We start from the raw sequence: 26,998 nt of genomic DNA, 5'->3' as shown, positions 1-26,998 counted from the left end.
CCACCTTGACACCGTCGTAAAAGCTGATTAAAATTAAAAACAACAGAAGAATTAAAGAAGATTTGTTTAACTTTATTGAAAGTTCAAAATAAAACCACTTCTTGCTCAGACAGCTGAAGGATTCTTTGTCTCCTGTATTTACTCTAATCGATGGCTTGAATGGCCCTTCCTTATTCTGAAACCTTTCGGGCCCTAATTTGATCATCTCAACTCTTATGTTATGAGCTAATATTTCTGGCCAAGTAGCCACATCATTATGAGAATAATATCTGTTTTATCTTTATCTGAAAGTGTTTCATTCATGGGCTTTCTTTCAATGATCACTTTGTGATTGTTTTGCTCGAGGTAGCCTATACACTTCTTCTTCCGTCTCAACTTGAGGTATCGTAGAGATTTACTGTGGCTGCTAATCTCTTCTGTTTTTTTAGCAGAGGCAATTTTTACGAACTTCAAAATCCTTCATTCTTTTTAGTTTCTCTTCTCTAGCTTTCTTTTTCTTTCTAAAAAAAATCTTCACTTTCTTTTACTCTCGTCATAAGCAAAAATTAATTTTAAAAAATTGCGACTCAAATCTTGTTCTGCAATCTGCAGCACATTAGTTAAAAACAATAACCATAACTTCAAACTTGCTGAGTTAAGCTAAATGATTTATTTCAGACCTGAAACTTTAAACCTTTCACTAACCTAACCCATCTTCACACATGAAGATGGAGGAATCCCGTCTATCTACCACAGACAGATGGTAAATGTGGCAGTTGACTAGATGACCTCACGGTCCATTCCTGTCTCCTCCCGAAAGTGAACAATGCTATAGCTTACAAGTTACAACCGACATTCTATCATTACTTCAACAACATGGGTATCATTAAACCGTCACAAATACCACATGGTGAGGCACAAACTAAAAAAGTTGCAAATTAGTTTATAGGCATAACTTGTTTAATTTTTTGGCTTCACTTAGATCAGTGTTAACTTAGGTCGTTTCAGTCTGAGTCTCTCTGAGAATAAATTAATGTGATTGTCTTTGTTCGTTTAAACCGGGGATTGTCCCCGGTTTAAACTTTAAAACGTTATCACTTTTTGCCGCCCTCTAGCAACGTGCCGCCCCTGGATTTATCCACAAGATCCAATGGGTAGTTACGCCACTGGGTGCATGTTACATCTAATTCATTTTTTGGAATCAAGCCTTTCTTTTTGGGGGAGAACTATACTTTCTTCCTAGCTAATTTTCATAATCTTTTTGTTCTTCCTTTCCTCAGTTATTTGTTGTGACAGTAGGCCTATATGTTTTTTTTTTCCATTTAGAAGTGTCTTGTTTTGGTACGAGAGGTCGGGAATCTGATTGGTACCGAAATAACCTTCCTAAAAGTCCTGTCTTCGATATCAGAGAGAAGTAACAACATTAGCTGAAAGAGTCTTGTCACGACAAGTTTCACTTTAGCAAAATCTGTCATCACTTTTCATGTCATCGTTGCAGAATTTTGTCAACGTTATTGACCGCAAGCTAAACTTTCTAATGTCCCTGAAATGAACACGCTCAGTAAACGTACAATGACTATTGCGTAAAAAGGCTACCATTTATGTAAGTAACTTAATAATAGCCTACTGCAATACATTATGTAAAGTCTGACTTTGGAGAATTGTTAAAATACTCATTTGCAGTGATAATTACAGTGATAATATATTTCTATTGACTGTTGGCAATGGACAACTCAAAAGATACTGACACCAGTGGTAAAGTAATAACTAGCAAATTGGTCAATGACTACCCAGAGGAAAAACGGTTTGGGTATTGGAGATGGAAGCCATCTTGTTGGCAATTCTGTAACAATCCAAAAGGATTTGTTGTTGTGTACTGCTTGTATATTGCTGTCGCAGGTGGGTGCAAAGTTTTCCTATTTGTTAAAATAGCTGGTGTGCACCACACATATTGTACATAGATAGCCCTATAGGCTAGCTCTTTTTATTGGGTATTTTTGACTCTAAAATTCCAGTGAGCTGTATAATTTTTACATAACTTTATTGGAAAAGCTATGCAAAGTCTACTGTTGAATGAATACAAAAAATACAGTCTGGCAAAACATTTATTTCATTGTTTGTACTTTTTAATTAAAATTCGACATATTGTTACGATTCATATATGATGTTAGAATTAGAAGTAGTCTTTGTAAAATCTTTAGCCTACTGTGCAACAATAAAAGTAGCCTTAATACTCCATCCTTGTGTGACCAAAAAATATCTGTACAATAGTACCTGGTTAATCAAATATGTCTGACAGGACAATTTTGTTCTTATGATGCAGTGGGGTTATGAAGTAATGTTGCCGCTTTCACGCATGCAAAGAATGTGCCCGACTGCCTCATGCGTACAAATTATTAAGCTACACTGCACACGAAAGTATATACAGAAAGATTGTAAGCTATACTCAGTGACGATCGGTGAGGGAAAGCAAGGAAAGCAGTGCTTACCTGAGCGAAAACTATGCAAAGTATAATGACTGAATTCTAGGTTTAACTTCTTATTATTTTTATCATGTCTATTTTAACTTGAAAATTACTGTATTCGTGACTAGAATTACTCGTAACGCTTGTGAGTAGTCTAAATCCTCACCAAACCGCATGTCTTGCCTATAAATGCCAATTAACGCAAACGCTTCTGTCAGAAACAATCACTGAGGCTCCAAGGTAAGCAACTATCAAAGTTGCTTACCCAGATTCAAAAATGTAAAAAAACGCCTTCGTTTTATCCAATCATCACTCGTTTTGCAAAACGTCACCAGCTGCTTAGCCAATCAGATGTGTTATGGTGAGACCAGGTGAGTCTTGCTTTCCCAGTGACGTCAATGCATACATTCGCTAGAGCGGCTAGACTAACTCGTCAGAATGGTGTCTGGTCACGGTACACAGCACAAGCATCATAATGCCGAAATAATTGTTGCTGTTTTTTGATGTCTCCTCCCCATGTACTGTACTTTAGCCTACTAGCTTTCATAGTCATGCCTATGCCCTTTTCACAGCGTTGATGTAACGTTACTTCGCCAATGAACGTTCAGGTGCGGCTGCAATATTTAGTTTGTTAAGCTTCTATACGCAGGAGGCAAACTTATCCAGCTTTTTGTACAAATTGCTCGCAGTTGTAATGTTTAGACCTAAGTGTTAGTTTTTGTAGTGTAGGCCTAACTGAATATCTCAGAATGAACATTCATGACGAATTAAATATTTAGACAACTATTATTCCATGTCTAACACTGGATTTTGGTCCTGCAACGTTAAAATTAAGATTGTTCATGACTTCTAAACATTAAATGGATGTATGATCACGACATAGGCGAAGCACAATTTGACAGATTTTTATGTTTGATTTGTTTTGAAAATGCTCTCAGAGCGCATCAAATTGGAAGTGTTTTTCAAAAATTTCTGGGGGAGGCCCCCCAGACCCCCCGCTGGAAGTGTTGCCTTCGGCAACACGCCTTCGGGCTTCGCCCGACGGTTACGCCCTTCGTGCCTAGGCCTACTACCTTGCTGCAGCATATTTACAAGTTGCTTTCCCAACGGTTTAAGCCACCGAACGTCACTGGCTATACTAAATTATGAGTATAAAAAATTAATTTTACTGTGAACTCGAAAAGACAAATAAAAGTCAGTAAAACAGTATTTCGAATTACCGTAGGCGTAGGCTATTTTATTTGCACTCAAAGTTAATTTGTCTTTCGTAAAACCGCTTGGTAAAAGACAAAATAGTATCAATTTCCAATCTTTCGCACAAATGTGTTTGAAAATTAGACTTATTGAACGGAGTCTCAATTTATAAAGCGTGTGTCTGTATTGCAACAATGAATAGAGTAATTCCGGACCCGTCACATTGGGTTAAATAACAATGAATCAGTGGCGTAGCCAGGAAAAAAATTTGGGGGGGGGGGCAAATATTTGATGAATTGAAGAGAACGACAAAGTGTTGGATTTAAGACATCGCCACCTGATGTGCAGTGGCGTATCCTGGGGGCTTGAGCAAGGGGAAGCAATGAAACTGGTGGGGGTTAGAGCGTGCCGAAGGCACGCGTATTCTAGGGGGTCCGGGGGCATGCTCCCCCGGAAAGTTTTTGCTAAATTACACTTAAATAATGGATTATAGCGCTTTCTGGAAACACTTTTAGTGTAATATTTGTATGAAATTTATTAGCAGATAAACAGCTATTAACGTATTAAAGGTAGCTCTTACACACGAACGGGCAAAATCTTCGGCTAAAATTAGAGAACACCAAAAACTCAGCTACACAAAAACCCAACAGAGTAAGCCATTCTGAAATTGCTTTCACAAATTAGTTAAAAGAAACGTAAATCGATTAAATTTTGGGCGATTTACGATTTGCAAAATTTATTGGTGTCTTTCTGTGTGTATAAAACAAGTCCGCGGGGTGTTAATAGCCAGATGTCTTGGAAAACGTTATAAATTTCTACAAATTTTATTATATTTTCAACAAAGGGCTCAACTTCGGAATCCAAACTTTGAAAATTTGGGGGGGCCATGGCCCCTTTCGCCCCCCCCCCCCCCTGGCTACGCCTATGCAATGAATGATGCGTTTGTGCGTTAGCTATTGTGTTACAAAATCTAAATAAACAACATAGCCTACCATAATTTTTACCATGTTTCAAGTCTTTATAGTATTCTACACAGTCAATAACAAATATCGAAATAGCTTACAGCAAGTAGGCTACTTTTCATCTGTCGCTTGTTCTTCCAAATAGGAATTGTCAACGGTGTTGTGTACACAAACGTTGGAGCGATTGAACAAAGATTTAAACTCACAAGTTCACAATCAGCTGTGATAGTGATCGGCTATGACATCGGGTTTTGTGCTGTGGCAATCTTCGTTACTTTCTTTGGCGATAGATTCAACCGCGCTAGAGCTGTTGCTATTGGAGCGGCCCTCTATGGATTGGGCTGCTTGATCTATGCTATCCCTCACTATACGTCACCATTGTACAGCATTGGAGAAGACAAGTTTACGAGTAAGAAGATAATTTTAATTCATCTTTCTAATAAAAATGGTTAGGCTATAGGCTACATCATTTTCCAGTTTACCGTATGCCAGTACTGTGTTGTTATTTCTATTGTTTGTGGCCTAATAGTCTGGGAGCCTACGACAGAAGATTTCACCCCATAAGGTACAAAAGGTTTGACCCCTTGAAGTTACTGGGGTCAACCATGTCACTCACAAAAAGTATGGAAGATTGACCGCACCGGGTGGATCTGGACGCTAGAGCCCCCTAAAAAGCCCAAAAAGGGGGTTAATTTCACCCCATAAGGTACATGGACCAAACTTGGTGAAAACGAAGTTCTATGTCAGGACATCACAAAAATATCAAATCTAACAATATTTTCGAGTGGAAAGGTGATGTAAGACCCCCCCGAAAGTGACCCCCCACGGGGTTAATTTCACCCCATAAGGTACATAAACCAAAGTTGGTCAAAACGAAGCCTTATGTCAGGACATCACAAAAATATCAAATCTAACAATATTTTCGGGTGGAAAGGTGATGTAAGATGCCTTCAAAGTGACTTCCCTTAATGTGACCCCCTCGGAAGGTGTATTTCACCCCATAAAGTACATGGACCAAACTTGGTCAAAATGAAGTCTTATGTCAGGACATCACAAAAATATCAAATCTAACAATATTTTCGGGTGGAAAAGTGATGTAAGATGACTTCAAAGTGACTTACCTTAATGTGACCCCCTCGGAAGGTGTATTTCACCCCATAAAGTACATGGACCAAACTTGGTCAAAATGAAGTCTTATGTCAGGACATCACAAAAATATCAAATCTAACAATAGTTTTGGGAGGAAAGATGATGTAAGACTCCCCTAAAATGACCCCCCACGGGATTAATTGCACACCATAAGGTAGGCTACATGGACTAAAGTAGGTTAAATCATGGATCACGGTTAAATCGAAGTCTTATTTCACGGCATAACAAAAATATCAAATCTAACAATATTTTTGGGTGGAAAGGTGATGTAAGATGTCATCAAAGTAACCCCCAGAGGGTTTATTTCATCATAGAGTACATGGACCAAACGTGGTCAAAACGAAGTCTTATAGGTCCTAGGACACCACAAAATATCAAATCTAACAATACTCTCAGTTTGGAAGATGATAAAAGACCTACCCAAAAGAAAGTGAATCTCCTCCTATAGTTTAATTTACTTCATTCCTTACTCGAACCAACCTTGGTGTAACGGAAGTGCTATGCCAGGACAGTACCAATGGATTAAGTCTAAAAATATTTTTATTTAGGTTTTGGTGAAATACATTCACAAGCTGTCCCATGATGCATGAAATGAAACTATAGCCTACTTTACAAAAATTTTTTGCATAAATCATGTTCAGTCAATCGAAAAAAGGCAACAGGACATGACAATACATGGCTTTGTAACACCAAAAACAGAAAGTACATGAGAAGCATATAGGCTACAGTAGCCAGAAAATTGATCAAAGATCTTGATACGACCACTAAATGTTGAATTAATCGAACAACTGACTATCCAAATCAAAACGTTTCGAAGTGAACCATTTGGAACGTTAATTCAGGCAGTAATGAACATTTTCCAGCTGCTACAATAAATAACCCAATAAACCCAATGTAGTAAATTTTTGTTTAATGCTATTTGCTTCATGTCTCTAATCAGTTATTGTAACTGTTCATTCATAAAGAGATTGTTTGTGTAAATGTAAACGGTCGTTTCTTTATTCTTCATTGTCACTGCTGTCGCTTTCACTTTCTTCGTCTTATTCTTCGTCTTATTTGGATAGTCAGTTGTTCAATTAAGTCAACATTTAGTGGTCGTATCAAGATCTTGGATCAATTTTCTGGCTACTGTGGCCACGGGCGCCGATTCCTATAGGACAGTGGGGACATGTCCCCACCATCTTTTTACATGTCTCCACCATCTTTTTACATGCCCCCATCATCTTTTTACATTATTTTTGTAACGTAAAAGGGAAAATATTACCCGAATGTCACAATTTTACCAGTCAAACGTTTAAAATATATTGAAAGGAGGGGACAACATTTTTGTTTTATGCGAGGAAGCCCCAACCGTAGTAGAAATGTTTTATTAGGCAGAGAAACCCTGGTGTAACTCGCAAATTGTATTTAATTTGGTTACGCCAGGGCCACACAGTGCAACGTTTTAGAATTACTTTGAAAGAGTCGTACAAGCATGTAGTGCAGTAAGTGTAGCTTGTGTTACTTTTGTATAAGGAAAAAGCTATTTTTTCAGTTATTATTACATTGAGGTTAAGAGCTGCTGAAATGTCTTTACCGGTTTGGCAAAAAATTGTATATAGGAAAATTAGCAGTTGGAAGGCTGGCAGGCAGCTTTTTTTCAATTGAAAAAACTCTTACCCTACCCAATTTTTAAAAGACTTGTCACGTTCCAAATCGTCTTCAGTATGGACATGGCCATGGTCAACCTCTTAAACTTCAAGATCGATCGGTCAGAGTATTTTGCAGTCATTGACAGCTCGCAGCAAAATCTTACTGACTATTTCAAGTCGACCGATCTTGAGCACTACAAAATTCTACAAGAATCACTCTTTAGTGGAAAGCTACAATGACATTTGGTAGACGATTATCTTCAGTTCTTTGACACAAAGTCCCTTGCACAAGATTTTCGAATGATATTCAAGAAGATACCATCCGCTGTTCGGCAAATGTTTCCGCAAGTGGAACTTTTGCTCATATCACCAGCCCGCTCGTGTTCAGCTGAACGCTCATTTTCAACTTTGCGACGTATCAAAACTTTGTTACGATCTACCATGACACAGAAACGGCCAAATCATGCAATGGTCTGCTATGTGCACAATAAAGTTTTGAATTCGATCAACCTTCATTACAAGCCAAGGATCAACCAAGACTTCGTTTTTAACTCGACGGAGACTTGTTGCCGAGTTGCAGTTTTTAGACTTCTGCTGTCCAATGCTGACACTGACAATTAAAATACATCGCATTAGACTTGTAGCCTATCTACTGTAGGCCTATTTGTTTGTTTGTTGAACAGACCCCAATCTTTCAGCTCGCTTCGCTCGTCTGCCCTTTCTTTCCTAGTAAATGTCCCCACCAATCTTAGAGAGCGATCGGTGCCCATGACTGTAGCCTATATGCTTCTCATGTACTTTCTGTTTTTGGTGTTACAAAGCCATGTATTGTCATGTCCTGTTGCCTTTTTTCGATTGACTGAGTATGATTTATACAAAAACTTTTTGTAAATTAGGCTATAGTTCCATTTCATGCATCATGGGACAGCTTGTGAATGTATTTCACCAAAACCTATAAAAAAATATTTTTAGATTTAATCCATTGGTACTGTCCTGGCATAGCACTTCCGTTACACCAAGGTTGGTTCGAGTAAGGAATGAAGTAAATTAAACTATAGGAGGAGATTCACTTTTGGGTAGGTCTTTTATCATCTTCCCAACTGAGAGTATTGTTAGATTTGATATTTTGTGGTGTCCTAGGACCTATAAGACTTCGTTTTGACCACGTTTGGTCCATGTACTCTATGATGAAATAAACCCTCTGGGGGTTACTTTGATGACATCTTACATCACCTTTCCACCCAAAAATATTGTTAGATTTGATATTTTTGTTATGCCGTGAAATAAGACTTCGATTTAACCTACTTTAGTCCATGTAGCCTACCTTATGGTGTGCAATTAATCCCGTGGGGGGTCACTTTGGGGGAGTCTTACATTATCTTTCTTCCCAAAACTATTGTTAGATTTGATATTTTTGTGATGTCCTGACATAAGACTTCGTTTTGACCAAGTTTGGTCCATGTACTTTATGGGGTGAAATACACCTTCCGAGGGGGTCACATTACGGGAAGTCACTTTGAAGTCATCTTACATCACCTTTCCACCCGAAAATATTGTTAGATTTGATATTTTTGTGATGTCCTGACATAAGACTTCATTTTGACCAAGTTTGGTCCATGTACTTTATGGGGTGAAATGAACCTTCCGAGGGGGTCACATTAAGGGAAGTCACTTTGAAGGCATCTTACATCACCTTTCCACCCGAAAATATTGTTAGATTTGATATTTTTGTGATGTCCTGACATAAGACTTCGTTTTGACCAACTTTGGTCCATGTACTTTATGGGGTGAAATTAACCCCCCGGGGGGTCACTTTCGGGGGGGTCTTACATCACCTTTCCACTCGAAAATATTGTTAGATTTGATATTTTTGTGATGTCCTGACATAAAACTTCGTATTCACCAAGTTTGGTCCATGTACCTTATGGGGTGAAATTAACCCCCTTTTTGGGCTTTTTAGGGGGCTTTAGCGTCCAGATCCACCCGGTGCGGTCAATCTTCCATACTTTTTGTGAGTGACATGGTTGACCCCAGTAACTTCAAGGGGTCAAACCTTTTGTACCTTATGGGGTGAAATCTTCTGTCGTAGGCTCTCGGTCTATAATGGTTCAAAACTTTTTACTTAACCGGTTTACAATTTTTGTGAAAGGTAAACTGATAAGCCTATAAATTTAAAGGTAACTCTGTAGCCCGATTAAATCAACTTTCTGACAAAGAATGCATATTATCTGTTTGTTAAGAAACCAAACCTAAAATTTTGGAAATTTGTAAGTTTGTTGTACACATTCAGTACTTTTTTATATTATTCGTCTCATTTTAGTAGGCTATTAGCAAGCTCATCTATGTTATTTTGATTCATATTTAAAATCATCACTTTCTGCTCAATTTCTGTCATCAAGTCTAGTAGGCTAATTGCTTTGTTGGACGCTAAGATAATTAGTTTGATACCAACTGTGCTTTGAAATGACAAAGTGTTTACAGTGATTTGCAACAGCACATTTGAAGCTCCTTGTGGCGTTGACGATGATTTCAATTCCAGCTTTGCTACTTTTTTTGTGGCAACGCTGTTTATGGGAGTAGGACTGACGCCAGCTCTGACACTTGGCCTTTCCTACGTCGAAGATAGCGTTTCTCAACAATCGGCGTCACTGTACTTGGGTAATTAAAACATCGTTGTCAACTAAGTTGTTGTACGGTAATGCAAACATTTTCATTGATGAAGACTCGTGTAGCGTGATCAAGAGTAGGCTAATAAAATAATTTCGACAACCGGAAAAAGAAAAAGGCTGCAATATATCACGATAATAAATTTTACAAAAAAAACTACTCTTTATTGTATCGTTGTACTTTGTTTGAATGAGCAAATGATGGAGTTTAAAGTATTTTTACTATCTTTTTCGTAAAGTTTGCTTTTTTTTTATTTTATTTACAAGCGCTTATGGTGAATCGTAAAAAATAAATGATTAAAATCTATCGTTGGTCGTTAAAAAAAAATTTCAAATTTAACTCCAATTTTAAAGCAAACTTTAAGGGCTAACTTCAAAAAATGTAGTTTTAATTTGATGAATTTGCTCAAACTCAAAATGTGTTTTTTTAATAATAAATCACGTTGGTAGCCTACACAAACAGCGAGTGAAAGAATGCAAATTTTGTTACAAATTTTTGGGGCTAAGCCTACCAGACCCCCTATCACAAACTAATTGCTTCTTCAAATCTCAACTTTTTCATCTTTTTCTCCGTATTTTCTCTTCAAATTTTGCTTTGAAGAAAACCCTATGCCGACCAATTTTTTCTAGATCCATTGATGACTCTTCACAATTATTTTGTCTTGCATTCTCAACTAAAGTATTGTCACAACAAACAGTTCAAAATCTTCAAGGCTCCATTTTAGCAGCTTTTCAGCATCATATTGCCATTACAAGTTTGGACAATATTTGACTTCCCCGATCAATGAAAGCTTTCTTGTAGTAAGCATATGCTTACGGAGTAATTCATTTCATTTTATGTGAAATTGCATAGCCGATTTGGAAAAACTTTTTTAATTTTTTGAACAATAATAGCACATTAGCTCAATAATGGCGGTGGGATGGCGCAACGGATAAGGCGTTGGCTTTCCAATTATGCAAACCTGGTTCGACTCTCAGCTTCAGCTGGTTGTCGAAAACACCGCTCACCTCTACCCAGGGTGTAATAAATTGGGTGGGCGTAGTTGCTGAAGTAAAGGCGGCCGAGAGAAAGGAATTGGCCAGTGGCCACCCTGCTCTCCTTAGTGCCGAAGGCTTAGTACAATGAGAACCTTATCTTCTTATACCTTGATATTGAATCTTGAATCAAATATGGGACCCCCCTTTACCCTTTACCTTTTAATAGCACATTGCAACAATTTTCGATCATGCAGGAAACATATTTGTTGGTTTCATAATCTCATGCTCAGTTCCGATTTAATCATAATTGTTTATGCCTGCTTTCTGACCCTTTACGAAGCCCTTGTTTACATGGCAAGTTTCGGTCGACTGCGTTGCCCTTCCCAAAATAGGCTTTATGCACATTCCCGGATGTTGTCACCGCGATGATGTTTTGACGGCGAGGCGGAAGATTCGAAAGCAGTTTTATTTAGGGTTTAAATATTTATTATCGTGGAAGTCATACAGTATGTAAGTACACTCTTAAACTAACTTAATGTTTATTTTTCTATTCTTTGAAAGGGATCAGTAACTAATTGATATCGGATTTGTATCATACTGAAAGATCAATGTAGATGTAATTGCCTACTGGATTCGTGAAAACTAAATGGCTGCTGGTGCTACTGCTCAGTAAATCTTTCATCCCTTTCCTCTGCTATACCCCTATGCTGGCCTAGTCCATTACTAGCGCTCAGTTTATAAATTCGTGACTTTGGATGGTGCTTAACTAGCCCTCTTATTCCACGCCCTGCAAGCTCCCTGGTCTCAGTGGGGCTAAGCCCTGTTAATTTTCTAGGTTTTGCTGTGTGTTGGGTCCCCTTTATTGTATTCTCTGTTTAATGTATGTGCGGTCCGCATAACAACTATTGGTCGCCAAATAGAATCAGTAACTCAACCTGTGGTGGTTACATCATATCAATTATTGATTTCTTGCGTACCCTGGTAGGCTACGTTACGATTGATTCATGAATGTGTGTAGTGGCTGCTTTTGCTGTGTGAGTTGAATGTCAGTCATTCAATTTCTTGTGTGAGGTTGCAGTAGTCTAGTTCGGTTAATTGTGGCTGAATGCGCATTAATTGATTCTACTCCAACTTACATAATTTTTGATTTACTGTTGTGATCAGTTGTAGCTCGCTTTGCTAGTTGTAAGCTGCTGACTCGTAGGTTATTTCCGAAGGGAATTCCCCTGGTTATTTCTTGTTTTTGTTTACTGTTGTGTTGTCTGGCTTATCTGTAGCCTATATCTACTGTAGGGATATATTGCGGCTATTTTACTTTGTTAATACTTACTGGTAGTATTTGTTTTCATTAATTTTGTTGAACTCACTATGGATAAGCGCCATGCTGAGTTGTCTCTCCAATTGGAGGAACGAGAGTTAGAACTGGAGCGCCGCGCTTTGCAGCTCCAACGCCAGGAGATGGCTTTAGAGCGCCGGGCCTTGGAGCTGGAGCGTCGACGTTTTAAATCTTCTCTGACGGGCGATGGCAAGGTTGAGTCAGAGAAGGCAATAGGTGAGGGGGAGGGTTTACTTCGTGAGGAATCTGTATCTCGCCATGTGACTGGCGATGTCCCCCTGTCTAAAGACGCAGTTCCGCCAAAAACAGAGACAGTTGTCAATCTCGTTGGAAATGAGAGTCACAGTACTTTCGAATCTTGTCAAGGGGAACTGCACCGTAGCGACAAAGGGCTAGACGTTTCTAGCGAAAAGGACTTTGTTACCAGGAGCCATGCCGACATGGATTCGCGGTCTGTGTTGCCTGGTGAACGCGTCACGGCTTCGCATTGGAATTCGTTTGTGAATTATGAAGCCAAGCGTAAGGATGCTCACTTGGAGTGCCAAGCAGAGTGGAATGGCTGGAGAGCACCACACCAACCCATGATGATGGGATACCAAAGAGATTCTTATGGCCAGCACAGCGCAGACATGAGGTCTGTGCCTGGCTACCAAGGTGTTGGGAGGCACCTGCCCGTAAGGCATGAGTCCACAGGTCTGGATACCTCATTGCATCCGGCAAATTCACAAATTGAAAAGGTTGTCGGTGCATTGCATTCAATGGCAACTGCGGTCTGCCGCGCCCAGGGTGGTCGGGTAACAGAAGAGAGTAAATTTGATGGTACGCCAACAGATTATTATCGCTTTGTCCGATATTTTGAGAAACATGTCATTCGCGATGTAAACGATCCAGCTGCTATGTTGGACCTTTTGATCTCTTGCTGCACTGGGAGGGCACGACGCAGCATCGAGCAATGCATTGTCATGGAACCACCAAGCCTTGCTTACCACCATGCCCGTAACACACTGTACAGAAACTTTGGCATGATCGACAGTGTTACCACAGCCTTTATTGAAAAGATCATAAATGGACCTTCATTTAAGGAAGGGAACACGCAGGGACTATTGGATTTGTCGCGTCAGATGAAGGATTGTGAAATGACTTGTGGGGGGAGACTAGATTGTGGGTTGAACACACGTCACACCCTGACAAGTATTGTGAGTCGTCTTCCACCCAAGTTGCAGGATCGGTTGATTGAGGTCTCTGTTGAAGGGCTTACATTTGCTCAACTGGCTGATCAGATTTACCAGTATGCTCGGATCCAAGGTGGATATTTGGCACAGGCTCTCAACAGAGACAAGATTCAATCGAACCAGGAAAGAAGAACCAAGTCAGGCAAAGGTGTTCTGTCATATGCATCACAGGGTTCAGTAAGGGGTGGACCTCATACTGCTAAGAGTAGCGTTGGTGCAAACTATTCTTCAGAACCATGCGATTGGAAGTGCCCTGTGTGTTCTAACGGACACCCATTGTGGCAATGCAGGCAGTTTCGTCGCATGGCTGAAGTGGACCGACAACGGACAGTTAGAGCTGCCCAGTGTTGTTTTAACTGTTTAGAGTTTGGACATCGTGTACAAGAGTGCAAGTGGGACAGGAGTTGTAAGCTTTGCAAGGGAAGACATAACACTCTGCTTCACCGCCCTCAAGATGACAGGAGTGGAAGAAAGTATGGAGCCACAGAACCCATGAAACCTGGCCAGGACAGCAAAGAGGCCGGGTCCTCTACCTCTTCCAATTGTACTTCTGTAGTAACCTGCGCTAGTTCGGGGCTGCGTGGTGCAAAGAGTTATATGGTACGTCTGAAGGTGGTACCGGTTACAGTTTGGAGCCCGGATAGAAAGTCACAAGTCGATACTTATGCCTTTCTTGATGAAGGCTCAGACACCACCCTCTGCACAATCGACTTGATGAAGCGGCTTGGGATGACAGGCAAGAGTGTGGATTACTCCATTTCAACTATGAACGGCGTCAGTCAACAACGTGGTTACAGGTTGCAGGGTCTGTATACACGTGGCATAAAAGAATGTAAGGGGATGGAGATTGATGCTGTATTGGCGGTTCCGGCATTACCTGCTCTGGATGGAAGTATTCCGAATGCTGATGATGCTAGCATGTTTCCAGATGTATTGCAAGGCGTTGACATCCCAGAGCTGGCTGAAAAGTCAGTTGACCTTTTAATTGGTGCTGATGTGCAGGAAGCACACTATATGCATGCGTTTCGCAGAGGCCGGAATGGTGAACCAAATGCCATTCGTACTGGCTTGGGTTGGACATTGAGTGGTCCTGTGGGACATAATAGTTCCAAGGCCTTGGTGCATGTTAATTTTATTCACTCTGGTAGTGACATACTGCATCGTCACATGCAGCAAACCTACGATCATGACTTCAATGATGTTGGTGATCCAGATGAACTTGCCATGTCCATCAATGACAAACAAGCGCTGACTTTAATGAAAGAATCGGTCAAAAAGGTGGAGGGACATTATCAGCTAGGACTACCATGGAAAGATGAGGAAACTACACTCTCTGGCAACAGAAAGGTTGCCGAAAAACGCTTGAACCACTTTCGGCGTAGGTTTGGAAAGGATGACGAGTTCTTCGATATGTATAGTCAAAAGATCAGAGAATATTTAGACAACGGATATGCACAAAGGATGCCACATGATCAATTGCCTCAGACCAACCGAACATGGTACCCCTCTCATCATGCTACCGGTGAAAAATTCCGCATTGTCTTCGATTGTGCGTCTAAGTTCAGGGGCACTTCTTTAAATGACAACCTACTTCAAGGCCCAGACCAAACAAGCAATCTGATTGAAGTTTTGCTTCGCTTTAGGGAAAAACATCCAATGATCTTGCCCAGCCGACACCATGTGACGCGGCTGGTGATTGAGTTTTATCATGTTTGTAGTGCCCATTGCGGCGTGCTTCATACGCTTAGTGTGTGTAGGAAGGCGTTTTGGGTGATTAAAGGTCATTCTACTGTGCGTCGTGTGTTGCGTGAGTGTAGAGTGTGTCGTTTAAGAGATGCTACAGGGGGTCAACAAATCATGGCACCACTTCCAAAATGTAGGGTTACCCCTGGTAGACCAGCGTTTGCTTGCACAGGAGTGGACTATGCAGGGCCGTTTATGACCAAGTCTGGTAGAAGCATGTCCAAACGTTACTTGTGTGTGTTTACCTGTATGGCCTCTCGGGCTGTACATTTTGAAATTGCTTATTCCCTCGATACCTCCTCATTCCTTCAAGCATTTCAAAGATTCGTAAATCGAAGAGGCATGGTTGAAGAACTCACGAGTGACAATGGCACAAACTTTGTCGGTGCAAAACGAGAGTTTGTTGAAGGCATCAAACGATGGAACCTTGCCCATATTGAGAAAGGATTATCACAGAAAGGCATCAAGTGGTCCTTCAATGCCCCATTGGCTTCGCATAGAGGTGGGGCCTGGGAGAGATGCATCCGATCTGCCAGAAAAATTCTGCATGCCTTGGTCAAGGACCGAACTTTGAAGGATGAAGACCTAATAACACTTTTTACCGAAGCAGAACACATTATGAATGACAGGCCATTGACAACAGTTAGCGACGATCCCGAAGATTTGGCGGCTCTGTCACCTAATAGCTTGCTACAAAGCAAGCTTGATGCAAGCATGCCATGTGATATATTTACATTTGCTGACAGTTACCGTAAATCATGGCGGCTAGTTAACTACCTTACCGACCAGTTTTGGCAGCGTTGGTCTGCAGAATACATGACATTATTGCAAACCCGTAGCAAGTGGCAGAAGCCAGTTCGAAATCTCGCCGTTGGCGACGTGGTCTTGGTAATAAATGACTGTCAATCCAGAGGGTCGTGGCCCAAAGCTAGAGTGACGGAAGTGTTTCCAGATCAAGACGACGTTGCACGCACGGTTCGTCTAAAGGCTGCGATTTCAACCTATGTGCGTGATGTTCGAAAGGTGTGTCTTTTGGAAGCAGACGTTTGAATCGATTTCCCTAGATGATTGGACTTACTGATAGAGACAGTTTTATTATTACGCGCGCGACACGAACATTTACGTAACTTAGTGTATGGTATTGTTGCTTGCGTTTTGTTTCCAATACGTTTGCCTAGCTTTGCTTTTGTGTTCAAAACGACCTCAGGGGACCCACTTCAGAGATCGTAAGTATTTTCCATAGTTATGCGACATTGTACATTTGAAACGTTGTATTGTCTGAACAAGCTCATGTAATAAGAGCATTCGATTATTTTCTCTTGGGGAAAAACAGCTACTTCTACCCCAGTAATGTTTTTGAGGCCGGTATGTTGGTTTCATAATCTCATGCTCAGTTCCGATTTAATCATAATTGTTTATGCCTGCTTTCTGACCCTTTACGAAGCCCTTGTTTACATGGCAAGTTTCGGTCGACTGCGTTGCCCTTCCCAAAATAGGCTTTATGCACATTCCCGGATGTTGTCACCGCGATGATGTTTTGACGGCGAGGCGGAAGATTCGAAAGCAGTTTTATTTAGGGTTTAAATATTTATTATCGTGGAAGTCATACAGTATGTAAGTACACTCTTAAACTAACTTAATGTTTATTTTTCTATTCTTTGAAAGGGATCAGTAACTAATTGATATCGGATTTGTATCATACTGAAAGATCAATGTAGATGTAATTGCCTACTGGATTCGTGAAAACTAAATGGCTGCTGGTGCTACTGCTCAGTAAATCTTTCATCCCTTTCCTCTGCTATACCCCTATGCTGGCCTAGTCCATTACTAGCGCTCAGTTTATAAATTCGTGACTTTGGATGGTGCTTAACTAGCCCTCTTATTCCACGCCCTGCAAGCTCCCTGGTCTCAGTGGGGCTAAGCCCTGTTAATTTTCTAGGTTTTGCTGTGTGTTGGGTCCCCTTTATTGTATTCTCTGTTTAATGTATGTGCGGTCCGCATAACAACTATTGGTCGCCAAATAGAATCAGTAACTCAACCTGTGGTGGTTACAATATTGATGCTTGCTTCTTACGTTAGAGTTGTTAAAATTTTAAAAACAAGTAAATCTCTGCCTCTGGATAGATTTGCCTAATTTTTAGCCAAAGTAGATCTTGTTAACGCAAGACTGCAGCATATATGTTTCTTTGGACGTGTGCTAACCGCAACATGTAGATAACAAAGCAATTTAAATGCAAGTAAATTTAAAAGTTTTACAAAAGGTGCTACAGCTCTTCCGCAACTTCCTTCTGTTATAGTAGTAGTCTACAGCCAATGGCAGAGGTTCTTAAAAGGAAAACTTTCCAAGCTTTTGTAAATATTTTTAAGATAATTGGTCGAAAGTACACCTCATCTTGCTGTTATAATACGACGATTATAAAAAGCCTTAAGGTATACATTTTCAAACTAATTCTGCGTGTTTACACAACGTGTTTGGCATGCCTTCTGCAGATATGCCATCCAAACCGTTGGCTAAAAGATTAATAATATTATTATTGATTGAGGAAAAATAAAATGTGTAAGCTTACTCGAACAATATGCGGTAAAAGCTGGATTAACACTTATTTCTTATCTAGCTTTTTGTACTTCGGCATTCTTGTTGGGTCCAATGATTGGTTTTCTTTCTGGAGGAGTGTTTCTCTCAGACTATTTTGTTGATTTTGACAGCAATAGGTAAATTGCTTTTTCTTGAATAGCACTTAATCACAAAATATAACTATATAGCATTATAGCTTATATGCAGTAAACCACTTTTTTCAAACACTATTGCATAACTTTAGTAGTGTTTCAAATTAGCTGTGCTTTATACAGTTGTTGAAACTACTGTATTAAATGGAGAAAATAAATTAAAACTGGTAGGTCGGATCGAAACCTATTTAACTTACTTATAGCCTTTATCTAGATCAGTGGTTCTCAACCTTTCTGTTTTGGCGAACCCTTTTGGTGCCCTCAAAACGGTCGCGGACCCCAAATAAAATTGTCTGTGAATTTAGTATATCGTGGTTCCTAACACTAGCAATGTTTCATAAGTTTCGAAACGAAACGCTTAGAAGAATTTGTAGAACTCTCGACGCACCTTTGACCTTGATGAAGTTATGTTATGAGCTACATATATTGACACACAGGATGAAAAATCAGTAATACATATTTTGATTTTATGTTTTTCTACAATTTTTCCAAAAGTCAACAAAATTTTTGTGATTGTTAACAAAGAATATCTCTTTTTTTACTTTGTATTCAATATCTTGTTGCAATCACAGTCAAGGCAAACCCGTGAGTGCTAATAAGCTGCTGACGAACGTTTGCATTTCCAAATTAAGCATTGTTCAACAATCTGTTAATTTTTATATAGCGGTATGAATTTTCTTTAGTTTGGAAACCTTGGGGGTCTGCAGACCACCGGTTGAAAACCACTGATCTAAATCCAAATTTTAGTTTTTGGTGCTTAGCATTGCCGTGGTTCATGATATTAGAAGCTGTTCCTTATTCAACTTGTTATTACTGTTCAATCTTTTAATAAGTGTTACATTTTATACTTTGTAAAGTGGCTCCCAGATTAGTAACTACGACCCACGCTGGGTTGGTGCTTGGTGGGTTCTGCCGTTGATCACAATGGCGCTCTGCTGGATATTTGTCATTCCTCTGTTTGGATTCCCAAAACAACTTCCAGGTCAGGTATTTTTGTCAAATGTAAGCTATATATCTATATTAAGAACATAATGCGACATAAAAAATAAATAAGTAAAATACAAAATAATATTAATATTAAATACATTTTGAGTGTGATTCCATTACGAGTCATTGCATTCAATAACGTGCATCATAGTTTTTAGTAATGTAAATTACTAATAAACTAAATACTAAATACTAAAATGTACTAATACTAAATACTACATAATACTAAATACTAATACTAAAATGTAAATTACTAAATTACTAATAAAAAATGTAAATTACTAATTAATTAGGTCAAACAAAAATTTCAGCTTTGTGTAGGCTGGTGTATAAATTCTAATAGTACTTTATTTGTATAATTTTAGGCACAGCTGTTAACAGAGCACTTCGTGTTTCTGAAGCTCACAAGCATGACAGATCAAAAAGCGTATCGAAGAAAGATTTTGGATCGTCCATCAGACATTTCCCAATGTCATTCTTCACATTGCTGAAAAACCCCACATATGTTTTAATTACAATCGCCAATTGTTTCCAAGCCATTAATGATTACGGATACGCCGCGTTTATAACAATACTCATCGCAAACAATTTTCATGTGACGTTAGGGAAGGCTGCGGAACTTACAGGTAGGTTGAAAACAAAGATAAAATGTAAAAACATCTTTAAAGAGAGTAATGTTACAGCTGGGTTGCTGGAAGGTTTTGTTTAGCGAATTGGTGTAAGCTACAATTAGTCTACTCTAGACTCTAAAACAGGAGTGCCCAACGCGTGGCCCGCGAGAATAATATCTGCGGCCCCTGTCTGGGCTCATAATTGAGCCTACTTGAGTAATATCGCTTATGATGAAGAAAACTCAGTAGTTGTGGATAAATTTGTAGGATTGTTCGGAATTTTTGTAGTTGAAGCAGCATAAATTTTCCAAAATTTGTAGCCCAATATCCTACTGTACAAATGTCTTTTTATAGCCTGCAAGACCATATAGCACTGGCCTATGAGCATGAAAGATGAAACACAAAGAGAAAGAAAGAGAATGTAAATGTTAGATTTTACGATAGTTAAAGATTGCGATAGTGACATCAGTTGATAGAGATATGTGAAAACAGAGACAAAAAATAATAATTAATCAATGCAGTGAAGCGAAATTAGCAAAAAAGTAGCATTCATTTTTGCAGAATCATATAAACAAAGAACATTAATCACGACTTTGTGTTTCAGGAGCAGTAATCGTACTTTTCGGAATAGTTGGTACTTTTGCTGGCGGTCTGATTGTCAATAGATTCAATTGGACTCCCAAAGGTATGCTCAGATTCTGTGCTGGCAGTGTTTTTGTCGCTGCTCTTACCTCTCCAGCTTATCTCCTTTCCTGCGATAACAAACCGACAATCGGCATTACGGTTCCGCGCAGGTAAAACTAGGCAAAAAAATGTAATTTTAAAAAGTGGCGTGCTTTTAAGCATCTGGTTGGTTTATCTAATGACAAACTTACAAAAAAAACGATTGGAAATAATAAATGACTACATAGTCAAAAGGCAACTAGCAATAGTACAATTTTTTCAGAATATGCTGCTCCAAGTTTACCACAAACAACGGTTGACTTTAAAACTAATTTAACTTTACTGTTCTTACATTTGGGCTGCTCTGAAAAAGCGTCTTTTTTATCTGGCTTTAGTTCTATTATGCGGGATAGAAGATATTTGATTTTCAGAATAACTTGTTTTACGCATTCTTTTCGATCCATCATATGTATCATCATCCAGTCCCTCCATCTTTATGGTTTTTCTTTCTCCTCCTCACTACCAATCGTTGAACATTTCTTGGTTCAGTTCGATCATTTTTCTCTGAAACGTTTCCTCTCCATTTGGGCTGTATTACGGTACTTTAAGTTTCCGCCGTATACTTCTCATCATCAGCTCCTCTCTCACTACTTTTTTTTTGATCTTAGATCTTTCCTCTAAGACCTCTCTCCATTCCTCTAATATCTCTTCAAGTATTTTTTGTTTGGTTTTAATGCATACCACCATATCATTCGTAAATATTATTTTCTGTTTTTTGTTATCGGCTGACAATTCATTATTTAATGTGAAAAAGGGAGTTATACACTGAACGCTCAACAATCTTCATGGTGGCAAAAGAAGTCTCGCCGTGGGTGCACAAACACTACACGGGTGTCGTGCTGCCTTCTGATATATCTTGGACTAACAGAGCAGCTGAGAGGATAATTTGGCCCCGTATCAATGAGATTTCCGGGTCCCAATTTAAAGCACTTAAAAAAAACGCAATACATCCAAAGAATACGTGGCGGTTTCTTTAAACTTCTGAGTCTCTTGAAAAGGTTTCAGGTCCCTAAAATTATGCCTGACTTAGGTTCAAAAGTACCTCCTGGACTCTTTTGTCAACGCAGCTGCGGATAAGCACTAAACATGATTCTAATACAGCTTAAAGTCTTGAACGGTTCTAAACATCTTCTATGTGGCATTCGTTCAATATAGGTGCTGTTGACCTTATCTGTAATGCTCATTAAGTTGTCTTGGGGAAAAGATGGCATCCGTGGTGCTTTTTCTGGCAAAAAACAGTCTGGTCATTACCGATGTTGTCCATACTTCTCAATTGTCTTTCTACTACTTTGTCCAAAATATTCATGGTGCATTACACAGGTTTTATTTATCGGTAGCCGCTAGCATTTCGTAGCTCCCACAATGTTGTATATCTCTTTCATTTTTGTAGATTTGTTGATTTGTATTATTATCAATTAGTCTGCCTATGTAAACTACTAGCCAATAATAATTTCATTTTGTACTGTAAATCAGAATAAAATGACCCTTTTAGTGTGATGAATAAGCCAAGAGCGGGTGCACTTTCACATCTTCCAAATTAAAGTTCTTACGAGTTACATATAAACATCGGGATTTTTAATGTAATATCAAAATGTAATTAGAATAGGATGACAATAGCACAAACACCTCAAATTTAAATTAAATTTTTATTAATAGTGACGGCTTGATCGGCAATTTAACAGCAAGTTGCAATGAAGGTTGTAATTGCCAAGGAGAATATTTTGTTTCGTCGTGTTCTTCGGAGGGTGAAGAATATTTCTCGCCCTGCCATGCGGGATGCACGGAAGAAGTGTTCAATGAAACATTGGGTGTAAGTCTTTTGAAAAATAAACTTAATTTTTTGTAAACAATAAAGTGGCTTTAAAGCGAGTGGTCTCAAAAACAGTGGAAACTGTAGCCTCGTAAAAATTGACCAGCCATTAGTTGTGGGTACGTTAGGCCCTTGAATTTTTTGTAATCTTATTAACAACAAAGCATTTCAGACGGTTTTTTACACAAATTGCACCTGCACCAATAGCAATACTGCCACACTTGTTCCTGAAGGATGTAGTTCTGAGTGCAATAATTTGGCCATCTTCTTGGTTGTGTCAGCAGTTGCAACTTTCTCTGCATTGTGCACGTATACCCCAGTCGTATTAGCAACACTCAGGTAAGTCAAACTGTTGTTTTATTTTGATTCTGTTTTCCTTTTAAGCTTATTGAAAAAGTTGTAAAATAAAACAACACATACATATTTATGAAAAGTTTGTATCAGGGTTGAATCTATTGCAATCGGGGCTGTGGAATCGTAGTCGTGGTCGGAGTCTGAGGGATTAAGTCGTGGCCGGAGTTTTGGACTCGGAGTTGTTAATAAAGACCGACTCCGACTCCGGCTTGATACAAAACGATGAACAATAAACTTTGTTAGCAATCTTTTTTTCAAAATATTGTTTCTTGTTTTTCGTATTGTGCTTTAAAACTTTACCAGAAAATAGAATTGTTTGTTTTTATCAAGTTTTGTGAAAGTCGTCATTTAAATTACGACCACAGCTTAAGTAAAATTAAATTTCAAAAATTGAAAAAGAACAAAATATTTAAAAAAAATCTGGCAAACTTTACAACTCTGGCGATACTGAAGCGAAGCCAGAGATTTTAGTCTGCCAGTTAAAAATCGAGGAGTTGGAGTGATATGTTTTTCACCCGACTCCACAAGTCCACAGCTCTAACTACAAATGTAATTGAATGTCATTAATCACACATTTTTATGTAATTGCAATTGAGACTTTTTGCTTTTGTGTAGGCCTATATGTAATTTCAAAAACTTTTGGTTCAAATTACACTTACATGTGGCACGTTGCACGCATGATATAAGTTATTTTGTTGAGCCGCTAGTTGAAGTTAAAAAGGACTTCTGCATTGCAACCTAATATGTAAATGTAGAAAATTTCAGAACAATCTAATTGTAATTGTAATTTGAAAATTTCAGAACAATTTAATTGCAACTTGAAAATTTAAAAACAATGTAATTGTACAGTAATGAAATTAAAAATGTTGATGGTGTAATTGTGTTGGAATTGAACTGAAAACTGTGTGATTGATCAAACTCTGGTTTGCATGCTCACTGACGCCTTCCATAGAAGGAAAATTTGATGTCATGCCAGGTACTGTAGGTTTTGTAGGGCATGGTTCTTACACTACATTAGGCTAAGCTTGGGTCTATCCAAAGAATACAGGCTCGAACATTACATTTGTAGAACCTTTTTTATCTCTTCATCCCGGATCCTCCTGAATTCGAGTTTTTTGTTCATTTTTTTCAAAATAACTTTAGATAGGTGTAACTTGAAAGGAGTAAATATTTTTTTCGAGAAAATTTGTTTTTTGTGGAATATGGACTATTTTACTTTTGTTAGCTTAAACTGATGCTAGGAGCAGGAGGGTAGAGGTAAAACAATGTAAGTTCGCTTTACTTTAATTGTTGAAATTGTTCTATGTTGAAAGTTGAAGTTGTTCTATGTTGAAATACAAACTCTTTTTTGCAATAAATAAGCCAACAAACAAAAATATGAATACTTTAGATTCAAACAAAGCGAACAAAAATCATCAATAACAAAAAGTAATGTTAGTTTAACACTTTTATCAAAAGCTTGTTTAAATATTAGCCTAATGCAAATGGAAATAAACAATGGGTTAATTTTGTATCTGTACCAACTTTAAATTACAAATAAACTACAGTACTAAAAAGTTCACAAATAATCAAATTTACGTTCTCTTGATGACTTCACAATGCATCAATGCAAGCGGGCTCAACAAAGCAATCGTGTTTTATCTCGGTACTGTTCTCCTATTGACGTCAGTTTAAACTGACTGTAGTAAAATGATTAAAGGGCTAAGTCTATTCTTGATTTATTTTCACACAGAATTGCTTCAATAAGATATTTTTTAGTTACATGTAGGAATTTTTCAATTTCTTATTCTCAGCCGTTTGATAACAGTCAATTTACAGAACAATGCAAAAAACACTTTTTTGAGTTTCGGCTTCTGCAATTATCACGATAGCTGTTAACTCATAATTTAACGGGATCAAACGATTAGCCAGACTCTTCATTATCAGATTAACCTAAAACCTCCTATTCGCATCAGAATGCTTGGAACTGTTCTTTTTGCGCCGTCGATTTAAACTGAGGCCAGGAGGATATGGGTTACAATAAGGCTCAAGTCAAGAGTAACATTTTTGTCTTGATCACTTGATTTCATTCCTAAAAATCTCTTGAAAAAAATGTAGCCTATACTTTATTGACAAAAATGAGCTTTGGAGTAAATATCAGTAATCTGATTCAGTATAGACTACTAATCTACCACACTGCAACTGCGGTGATTCAACTGCACTTTATCTTTGCTGCATTAGAGTTGTTCCAGAGCCTATGCGGTCCTTCGGTATCGGAGTGCAGTTAATGCTAATCCGTGTCCTTGGCACTATACCTGGACCTATTCTGTATGGAACACTCATTGATCAAACTTGTGTTTATTGGCAAACCTTGCAATGCGATGGTTCTCAAGGATTCTGCTACGTCCATAGCACTTGGGGCTTAGCTCTTGTGTTTCTGACTATAAGTAAGGTTCTTTTTTTATTAACACTGCTTTGGGTTTATTATTTCTTGTTGGCTAATACATTACAATAGCTTAACTATTAAGTAGCCCAACTATAGAAGCCTAATATTATGTAATATATCAGTAAAATGTGTTTTTATATATCTATCGTACATGATCCTTTAAAAATTGAAAAGGGTACCGTAGTTTAATCTAGTGGATTGATGAGACGACAGACATGCGCAGATCTTTAATAAAAAATGTATTTTGCAGATTTAGTCTGCAGCAGCTTGGCAGCATTGTCATATTTATTGGCAGCAATTATATACAAGCCCATTTCATCAAACGAAGAAGGCGGACAACAAGATCAAAGTGGTCACGACCAAAAGGATATTCCTGCAGTAATGTAGGAAAATGTGGCGTTATACAAGATGCGATATGCAAGGAACACACGCTGATCAACTTCAAGAATGCTGTACATGTCTAACCTCTAATAAAAAATTATTATTAAAATATAAAAACTAACTTAAATAAAATTAAGTTTTATAATTGAATTATCCACCAGACTTGTGGGTTAGGTTATTAGATGACAAGCTACGGTAAAACAACGACCAAATTTTATGTGGTCCACTTGCATTATATTTGCCTGATTCTCAGTCTGCTGGACTGATTTGTTTCATGTAAATACAAATACCAACAACTTTCTCGCCGAAACCAAGGTATTCCTTAACCTGGGTATCTTACTCTTTGTAGCCTATTCTTAAATTGATCGTGTATAAACTAAAAAGATTATAGGCTACGTATGACAAAGTTAGCGATTATTATGCTCAATAGGGTTTTTTTATACCATCAATGGCTGAACTTTTACATAAAAATAATTAAAAGGAGCTTAATTCTTCTCAAAGTTAAAAAAAGGTTATCCCCAAATCAAAATTTCGATCGTCATGTATTCATAGTGCTTGCAGTTAGGATAATCGTTCACCTTTGAACATGGGCACTGTCACATCAAACCCTAAATTGCACAGCCTACATAAACTTTGATTTAATGAAACATTTTTAGTTGTTTATTAATAGGCTATAGCGTAACCTCGGGTTGAGCATGGAGTGGATTTGGAGTTTCATTTTTTTACAAAAGTTTTGGAGTGGAGTGAATTAGGAGTTGGGTTCAGCAATTTTGCATTTTAGTTGAATCAAATAAGTCCCGTATAGTTCTGTTTGTAAAAGTAGCAAAAAAAAATAAAAACTCGATCAAACACCATTGCTTTATCTGCAACAAAAAAACATTTAGGCCTACGTGGTACTGAAGTTAACAAAGACTTTGCACCTCTGAGCTATTTTGTGTCATCGGCTACGTATTGGTTAGTAGCCTATCACGTTAACTTATAATTAGATTATGGAGTGGATTAGGAGTCTAAAATAATAAAAATATTCGGAGTCGGATTGAAGTGCAGTCTGGTTTCATGAAGTAAGAGTAGAACCGGAGTCTCAAAAATCACACTCTATTCAACACTGCTACATAGCCACCAGTATAAAAATGACTTTCAGTTATTATTATCTATGATTTTACTAACCCATAGCCTACCTGTCATGTCAACGACGTTCATTTTAGCTCTGTTTATTTTTTCTTCAAATGAAGTTTGAAATACTGTACTTTATGCTGTTCAGTTCACTGAAACCTTGATGGTAGGCTAGTAGGTCTTATTCTCTTCAGACTTGATGGATCCATTTAAATGTTAAAGCAGTTTTTTGTTACAAGATTTTCGTGAGTTTTGTGTTGCTTTTGATCTCGCATCACAACAATATTGCAGCATTTATTTCGAAGGTTTTCTTGGATAATAAACTATAATACTGTACAATTAGTGTAGAGAGGTAACTTTTTTAAACCATGGACATACATAACTTAGCAACAGCACTACATTTAACATTATAAAAACAAAACAAAAAACAAGAAGCGAACGTTTTCGGCTAGTCATACAGCCCTTGTCAAGCCTATAAGAAAATTTGTTTAGAAGAAATACTTCAAAAGAAATGATTATCCGAAAACGTTCG

General features: G+C 38.3%; 1 protein-coding gene across 1 annotated transcript; it reads left to right on the top strand.

The window, feature by feature from the left end:
- Nucleotides 1-1,787: 1,787 nt before the first annotated feature.
- LOC145772178 (solute carrier organic anion transporter family member 4C1-like) lies at nt 1,788-26,998 on the top strand. The gene is made up of 11 exons (XM_082584024.1): nt 1,788-1,878; nt 4,746-5,009; nt 9,862-10,038; nt 17,951-18,047; nt 18,920-19,044; nt 19,415-19,675; nt 20,265-20,454; nt 22,040-22,193; nt 22,366-22,532; nt 24,768-24,973; nt 25,223-26,998. Coding segments are annotated over exons 2-11 (1,515 nt in total). The 5' UTR covers nt 1,788-1,878; nt 4,746-5,008; the 3' UTR covers nt 25,360-26,998.

This window comes from Aplidium turbinatum, chromosome 6, assembly GCF_918807975.1.
Source record: "Aplidium turbinatum chromosome 6, kaAplTurb1.1, whole genome shotgun sequence".
In the NCBI taxonomy this organism is placed as follows: Eukaryota; Metazoa; Chordata; class Ascidiacea; order Aplousobranchia; family Polyclinidae; genus Aplidium; species Aplidium turbinatum.
Note: the sequence above shows the minus strand (reverse complement) of the source record. Positions and strands in the feature narration are given on the sequence as shown.

What these genes read in the sequence shown, in the direction of transcription:
- LOC145772178 (XM_082584024.1), top strand. An exon ending in ATCGGCGTCACTGTACTTGG is followed by an intron (nt 10,039 to 17,950) that starts GTAATTAAAACA and finishes TTTCTTATCTAG; the next exon opens with CTTTTTGTACTTCGGCATTC. An exon ending in TCTTGTGTTTCTGACTATAA is followed by an intron (nt 24,974 to 25,222) that starts GTAAGGTTCTTT and finishes TGTATTTTGCAG; the next exon opens with ATTTAGTCTGCAGCAGCTTG.